Genomic DNA, 8364 nt, shown 5'->3' on the forward strand with positions numbered 1-8364 from the left:
TTAAATACTCCAATCAAAGTGTAAAGGAAATAAATAGTAATAATTGAGATGTGAGAAAAAGGGATTCCATTTTTTTGTTTCTTTGTTTTGCAGCAAAACTTAATAAAAATAAAATATCTATTTTCCTGAGCATTAAAATGAATGTACAAACAGTAGCTGAAATATGGATCCAGCTGTATTGTGTTTTTCAACTGTCTGACTGAAGAAATATTATCCCCCGAGTCCAGCTTGTAAAATAACTGTTGGTGGAAGTGGCAACCCGTGGGGCTCGTGTGCCGTGCGTGTGTGTACGTGTACGTACGTGTTTGCGTGTGTGCTGTATTTCTTTAATGACACAGTTATACACAAGCATACTGTTTGTTTACGTATTGCAAGCAATATTTAAAAACGAAAATATTGTGTGCCTTTTGCTTATCTTTGTTTGCTAGCGGATCTTTTAAAGAAATGTTTAACTTTGTGGACCGTGTGGTAGTTACCGGAATATTTCTTACTTCTCCATCATCCCTTGGTGTTGTGAGAAACTCTTACGCCAACAACCTCTGACTCCTCTCAAGAATCTTTGTCAAAATACTCACCTGAGGCTGGTACGGTTTCAGTAGATTTTTATTTTTTTTGAGCTGTGAAAATAGATCAGATTTAGCCCCCATGTTATTTGGTTGGGTTAGCTTTAACACCCGAATAAAACCAAGCGGAACTTTCAGGATCAGCTTTGGTAAAAATCAGAGGTGCAGGTACTCATTTCCTAGAAGCTTTTATTAGTGTAAATCCCTTTGGAATAAGCCAGGCATTTCCCCAAAATGTGTGCTGTGCTGTGGGAGGGCAGCAATGGAAAAGTGCCGTGCAAGGGCTAATTTCAAAAAAGTGAAAGTCTGAGCCCTCCTTCTCATGCAAGAGCTGCTTTAACCACGACTTGGTGCGAGTCGATAGTTTTTCTGGCTGTGTATTACCCCAACATCCCTGATGAGCAATTTTTTTTTAAATTTAGTTTGTTCACAAGCCTCTACGTAAACCCCATATCAGCTTACTAAAGGTAAACCTGATGGATATGGTGTCACGTGTGTTAAATGCAGATGTGTGCTGGTGCTTGGGGAAGAGGGGGCAGAGGTGGCAAAAACCATTGGGAGTCCGTTGCATTATTCTCGTCTCTTACACCAAAGGTGTCGGTTCAGTCGGGAAGAAACAACGGGGAGCATCTGCTTCATGTTTTTTTATTTTTCCAATAAATTATTTGGATACTAAATGAAGAGAGGCATCCAAGTGATTATTCTCCCTAAAGGAAAAGAATTGTAGGAAGACTGCAGCCTTTGACTTCCAAGCCGTGCAGCTGTTGCAAGAAGATGGAGACTGGTTGGTTGTTGTTTGTTTCTTTTCCTGGCTCGTAAAAGGGAAAGAGAACAACTCCCTTTGTTTGTGTGTTTTGATTTTTAGGTTTTTTTAAAATGCAAGTTCCATTTCAAAATCTCCTGTTGTTGCTTTCCTATCTGGAATTCAGTGTATGGCCAAGCTAGATGGAATTTTGCGCAGCGTAACACGCCTGCTGAAGGACCACAGAAACGGTTTGCAAAGGGAGGGATCAGGCTGGGAGCATATTCTCTCATTTCCCTCTTCCTGCTGTGATTGATTTTTAGGTTTTTTTAAAATGCAAGTTCCATTTCAAAATCTCCTGTTGTTGCTTTCCTATCTGGAATTCAGTGTATGGCCAAGCTAGATGGAATTTTGCGCAGCGTAACACGCCTGCTGAAGGACCACAGAAACGGTTTGCAAAGGGAGGGATCAGGCTGGGAGCATATTCTCTCATTTCCCTCTTCCTGCTGTGATTGCTCTTGCAGAGCAAGAGTTGAGCTGTTAAGCACCTTTTTGACTCTTTCATTTTCCCAGTAAGAAGAAGGGAATTGCTGACGGAGAAGAACCGAGATGATCAGTGGAGCTGCAGGGACGAGAGGTGACGGAAGGGGCCAGGTACGGTTTTGGTGAGCTCTGCCCTCCGTGACAGGCTCAGCTCCACGGGAGTCTGAGACTCTGGAGAAGTGAAGAAGGTTCTGCTGTTTTATCCTTCCCGAGCTTCTGCCGGGGGTCAGGCCAGTGCAGGCACTTGTGTGAGCTGCGGCTCTGAATTGACAGTTAAGCAAAATATTCCGTTTTCTTTGCCAGCTGGAGCAGGCCCTTGTTTTCAGCTGATGTGCTGTTCAGCAGAGCATGGATTTTTCTAGGAACATCCGCAGAGGCTGATCACGAGGGGCTGCATGATAGAAAGTGGGGGAACGCTTGGGGAACTACAGAACTTTTTTACTCTTCCCTCCCCGGGGAATGTTGCTCCCTGCTACAGCAGATACGATCCTTTTTAATCCGTGACCCACTGCAAAACTATGAGTTTTAACTGCTGTTCCCACAGGAACCAACACAAGAATGCTGGGTTTGTGGGGCTTTTTGTCTTGTTTTTTCTTTGTTTGTTTTCCCCAAGTTGCGAGACGAAGGCATAAATACGTACGTGCTTTTTAAAGTAAGAGCTATAGGAGGATTAGCTAATTCTTTTCACATGGGCCACCAAGGAGCCAATGGGTGGTAAATCACACTCAGCTGCGGGGCTCCCCCTCCCCTGCTTGCGGCCGCGGTTTGGACCGATGCCCTACAGATGAAACACTGATGCTCATGCCTCGATCAGATGTTGGGTCCTCCTCCTTCCCCTGTCCTTCCCGCTCCCATCTCGAGCTCCCGGTTCACGACCGGGGAAGGCGATGGGGGCAGCACATCCCAATGCTGAATATTCAGTGCTTAATCCATGAATAAATAAGGGGATTCAGGAGAGGTGAGATTTGCTTTAGGTACTCAGACAACTGCAGCTCTAGCACTTATGGTTGGTCTCTGTGTCCCTTTAAATGTGGCAAATGTAGCAGAGAGAACCATTTAGAAATAGCGCTGAAATTAACGTTTAATAAAGGGGAGGAGAGAAATGTGGAGAATAATCCGTGGCAGTAAGTATTTATTTCTGAGCTGCAGCTTGCCCTTGGGAAGGTGGCTGTATGTGCGTGTTACTAAACATTCCAGCAACTAAGACTGAAAAGTGAAGAAGCAACACCGAGGTGATGGAAGAAGAAAAGCGTGTTGTGTTGTGCAAACGGTCCGTTCCCTCGTGTTTTCTATAGTCTCCAGTTGACCATTGTAGGTTTTATGCAACCCTTCTGTTCAGAGCCTGCTTTTTATTTTTTTTTTCCAGTGACATTTATTGCACGCAGAGATCTCGGGATTCACATCCCTGACTCTTTGCTTAGAAAATCCCCGTTCCCTACGAATGATCCCCAGGTGCTGGTCGCCGCTGCCAACGGCGTGAAGACAAAGCAAAGTCAGTGCCGTGCGCTGCTGCCTTTTCTCGTTCTCTGCACCATATGGATTCCCTCAAAGCATAATGTGTTCCATTGCTCTGAGACACTCTGCAGAAACCAAAGCCAGGAATGTTTTTCTGTCCAAATATAGGCAGGATGACGGCTCTCGCCTGTAGTCCAACCCAAATATCCGCACTTGAGAACCCGAGAACTCTAAAATCCATCAGAACTCTGAAGTCGCAGCAGCAGCTCTCTGCACTGGTGTAAAAGCCGTCCGGTCGGGGGCTCAAGGTGCTGGATAAAGGCACGGGAGAGGATTTTCAGCAGCTGGAAAAGACAGAGATGAAACTTCAGAGTCCTGACTAACTTCTTGCCCTTGGCACAGGGTGGCACCGGCTCCCAGAGGAGCGTCTGGGGAGTTGTCTGAAGCATCTGAAGGAGCTCTTGATTCTGACAAGTGCTTTAATTCTGGCTGTGTCTGAGAGTCCTTCAAGCACACATACCTCTTGGGAAAACCATGATATGCTTAATGCAAGGCAGAGAACAGCGATAAAGTGTCAACAGATGTGCGCTCTGGCCCTCATAATCCTTAAAATATCTACAGAAGAGAGCTGTGCTTGAAACTTAACAACCACAGGACTAATGAACTACGCCTAAACGTGAGATTTTGCTTTTTACCAACAGCAACGGGGAGGATTCTGGCCAGAGCCTGTGCACCAGAGAATCCAGATGCACTGAGGCTTTATCAGAAGTGTTATTAGCGTGCACAGCGCTAAGTTCATGTGTCTCCCTTAGCTCCCTGAGTTGCATTTGTAGTTCTGAATACCTCAGCATAAAAGCTTTCCTCATCTGACTCTCATTGCCATAATAACTGAGGTTTGTCTTGGCCTTACAGCCAGGCTGGTTTCTGAGCAAATATTTGGCCTAAATTTTAAAAGCTTTGAGAGCATTCTGCAGCCAGTGGTTTGATAAAGTTGGGGGGACGGGCACGGTGCGTTCCCAGCACACAGGGGGAAGGTGAAACTCTGCTCTCCCGCTTCTGATCCGTCAGGGTGTAACCTGCTCGCTACCTTGGCAGGGAGGCAGCATCCCAAATGTCACAGAAGTTATGGAGCAGCTCTGCAGCTCAAGATTCCCACTCATCCACCACGTGTGGCACAATTCTGATATGCAGCATGGGCTCCCCCCCATCCAGAATCCTTCAGGCCAGTCCTACTGATGCGCTCAAGCTGAGGTATCCAAAAATCAGTGTCATTGTGAAGCCACTTGTCTGTCTCGGCGTGAGCCCTTACCGTGTAGCTCCCAAGTGCACGAGAAATGTGCAGGTCGCTTGCCACGTTTCGTGGAAGACAGAGCTGATGTTTATGCTTATCTGAGTCTGTAAACTCCCTGCCCAGGATTTCCGAAGCAGAGCGGCTCTGCCTGCTCTCCCGCAGCATCTCATTTTTCATTCTGATCCCGAGGACAGCCCGTGACAAATGACAGCTCTTCCAGCGTTAAGCATCCCGAACGAAACATTCCAGGGGCGTGATGCTGCCTTCTGGATTCCTTTTCCTGCCCCCTCCCCCATTTTTTTTCTTTTTTTTCATTACATAAAAGCTGACAATTGCAGATTTGTCCTCTGTTTATACAGTCAGTTAAAGAAAAGAGTTTATGTCCATCCCAGCTTGTTTCATTTTGCAGCTTGTCCTCCGCCAGCCCAACTTTCAGCTGCAGTAATATGATACCACTTGGCAGAGGCTAAGAGAATCTTTGGCACATTGGAAAGAGGCTTAATGTAAAGTCTACTTTTTTTTTTTTTTAATTTCTTAGAGCTTTTTGAAACTCTAGTGGTTCTGCCCGGCTTTGGCAGTCACTGCAGGGCCACTCGCAACTGCTCCAAAAGCAACTGTGAGCAGAAGGATTACCGATGCGCTCTGTGAAGAGGATGCCTTAGGATCTGTCACGTTTCCTCCTAAAAAGGATTCAGGGACGACATGGATCAAGTAGAACAACTTTCTGCAGATGGAAGGAAGAGCCTCCTCTCAGCTGACAAGACAAAGAGCAATGGCTGTAGAACCGTTGTGGGATTTCTGTGCGTGGTCCTTGTGGTGGCTTTGCTGGCTGCAGTGAGGGATCCAGCTGGAGCTGCAGTTTGGAAAAGCCAGGTAGGAGAAAGAATCTAATTCTTAAAAGCTTGAAGGGAGAGGGGGGATATCCAGTATATGTCTGTGTGTCTGTGTTATTTTTAGAGGATGGATACATGCAGGAAGCAATCTAAACAATTTATAAATAACTATTAAGGCAACAAGATGCATTTACGTCTGTTTGAGCCCCTTCTAGTAAAGGATCCTAAAAGGTAATTATGCAGCCACGTAGACCCGGACTGATAGATGTGTGTGCAGCTTGCAGACAAGCGAACAGCGAATGCACAAAAGGTTTTGGGTTTTTTTTACCCTCAGAGCTTTTGCTATTCTTCTGAGCACCTTTGCTTTCCCAGCCCAGTATGATGTGGCAGGCATACAGGCTATTTTTCCATGGCAGCCGAGCTTTTCCTAGGGACTCCAGAGGCAGGGCTCGTGCTGTAAGAACTAAGCTCAGAGTTAACACCAGACCTACAGAAGCTGTTAGCCCGTACTAACTTTCTTTCCAAGTCTGTCTATTAATGGGGTGTGCTGGGACAGGCTTGTGTTTCAGAGGCAGCTGTGGCAAGGCTCTGGGACTCGCAGAAGCTGATCTTAATATCTTGCTTTTGGCTTAAGTTTAGCTTTTAATTTTATAAAAAAACCTGTCTTCTCTGAGTGTTGGCATCCTCCCTTGCTGTGTTTATGAAGATCCTGGCAGCAGCACCCCTCGTTTGCATCGCGTGCTTGGTGCTCCTATTAGTTGGTGCTAAGTCACGGAGTTATGTTGCTGTTTAGTTCATGAGAGTAATGAATTGGATTCATCGCAGCTCAGTGAAGTAAATTAACGGAGCTCTGGCTGCGCAGGGTGGATGGTGCAGAGTTGGCCAGTGTCTGCCTTTACCTGTGTGTGTGTTGGTGTCTGCTGCAGTTGTTAAGAGGGAGAACTGGGTTCTCAGCCTGTTTTACTCATTTGTCCAGTATTCCATTTCTTCTGTGGTGAGGCTGGAGAGCAATAGCCAAGTGAAAAGGAAATGAAAACTTTCCAGGAGGAGCTGCAGCACCAGCTGCGCCCCGAATCCTACTGAGGCTCCATTTCTGCTCCATCTGTGCCACGCTCCGGGAGGGGAGCGATGCCGGTGCCCTGTGCTGGGGTCAGGCAGTAGCTCAGGGAAGCCTCCAGCACCGATCCTCTGCGACCCAGAGCTCAGGGGTGCTGCTCCCTTCCTTTCCTGGCCTGTCTGGTGTCAGATGTGCCCCAAGAACTCCTCAGAGTGCAGCCTCTCCTTTGCTCAGCCTTGGTTTTGTTCAGCACCCTCAGACGAGACACTTGGCAAAGCTCTGACTAGTCTTGTCTCCTGGTCACCCCCACGGGGGTGCCAGCTGTGCTCCCCAGCCTCCAAATGCCCCAACCTGGTGCTTTTTTTTTTTATTCTACGCTGTTCAATCCTCTCTCTCAGCTCTCTCAGCCTTCTGTTTTGTCTTTTAAGGAAGATGCCACATCACCCGCTCTTCACGGAACGAGTGCCTCTGCTTTGCGCAGCCCAGCTTTCCCGCCTCGGCCTCCAGCACGGAGCAGACGGTACACGATCACGCCCGGGCACTTGAAATGGGACCACTTCAACCTGACATACAAGTACGGACTTGCATTAGCCCTAACAGTTAGCGTTCTCTAAGCGACACTGGGGCCTGAGGTTTTCCTGCCATGGGTGTAGATCCCGACCCTATGAATATTGCTAAGCCAGTCGCTGGTGACTGGGGAGCTGCTAAAGCCACTCTAAAATGGGAAGTGTTTCTACAAATCTCCCACCTCAGTGGATCACGCGAAGCGTCGTCGCTGTGTTAGAAGCCGGTAGCACACCCGGCTGCGTGCTGAGACGACTCAGAGTAAAGCTAACTCTGCAGAGAACACATCTCCCTTTACGCTCCTCCCAAACACGACAGTCTGAATTGTCCAGGTTTACACCCGTTAACAGCCTGGCTTGATACGAAACCTTCTGCTCCCTTTAGGATGTGCTGGGACGGAGGGAGAGCATAGCTAAAAAACAACCAGAGGGGATAGCAGAATATACACAGCTTTTCCCAAATGCTACGCTTCAGGCAAGTTCCTGAAGGCAGATCTTCTTTTGGGACAAGGTAAGTTTCTAGGAGCCATCTGCATATTTCCATGGTTCTGCCATCCTGCAGTTTTCTTGCAGCTCCGCTGTGTCCGAACCTGTGGCCGAAGCAAAAACACCTCTCCAGTCTCCCAAGTGATGAGATTTTTTTTTTTTTTTCTCAAAGGAAATGACTTGTTTTACTATCAAACCTTTGCTATCCTTTGGAGCCTTCCTTCGAAAGTTCTGCCTGAGAATATTATAATTCATTGTGTGCACACACACACACGCTGTAGCCTGAGAGTTTCGAACGGGAGTTCCCTCCTCTGCTGCTGAAGGGCAGTCATCTCCTCTTCTAGCAGCACCGCACGCCAGGCTGGGAGGTGTTTGGGTAAAAATGGTTTTCCAAGAGAACCTTTTCTAAAATTACGTGTTTGAGAAGGGACAAAAGCTGAAGTGCAGAACGTGATTGTAAAGTGTCAGTAATATATTAGTCCCCGTGGGGATTTTATTAAATATATTAATATCCAGTTCAAGCTACTCCTGTTTTGGACCTACCAGAGTGAATGACTTGTCTGGTGCAGCCTTGAGAGCTTTCAGCTGATGTTTGAGGAGGGAACGGCGTTTTCCTGAAGTTGTTCTGTGTTCCTACAGAATCCTATCCTTTCCAAGAAACCTCATAAATGCCCGGGACACGCGCAGGGGACTGGCGGCCGCGTTCCGGATGTGGAGCGAGGTTTCACCGTTCAGCTTCAGAGAAGTGCCACGCCACGTGTCTAGTGACTTGAAAATAGGTAAGATAGCACAGGCTGCTGGACTGGTGGGACATGAGGGACTTGTGGAGGT

At 47.2% G+C, this 8364-nt stretch overlaps 1 protein-coding gene across 1 annotated transcript in view; it reads left to right on the forward strand.

Moving 5' to 3' along the window:
* The first annotated feature begins 5296 nt into the window (after nt 1-5296).
* Nucleotides 5297-8364, forward strand: part of MMP23B (matrix metallopeptidase 23B) — a 7536-nt gene continuing 4468 nt past the window's right edge. Inside the window, exons 1-3 of the mRNA XM_009871534.1 lie at nt 5297-5467; nt 6913-7058; nt 8173-8312. Of these exons, the coding sequence (XP_009869836.1) occupies nt 5297-5467; nt 6913-7058; nt 8173-8312 (457 nt within the window). The remainder of the gene's footprint in view (nt 5468-6912; nt 7059-8172; nt 8313-8364) is intronic.

The sequence above is a fragment of the Apaloderma vittatum genome, unplaced genomic scaffold, assembly GCF_000703405.1.
Source record: "Apaloderma vittatum isolate BGI_N311 unplaced genomic scaffold, ASM70340v1 scaffold32196, whole genome shotgun sequence".
In the NCBI taxonomy this organism is placed as follows: Eukaryota; Metazoa; Chordata; class Aves; order Trogoniformes; family Trogonidae; genus Apaloderma; species Apaloderma vittatum.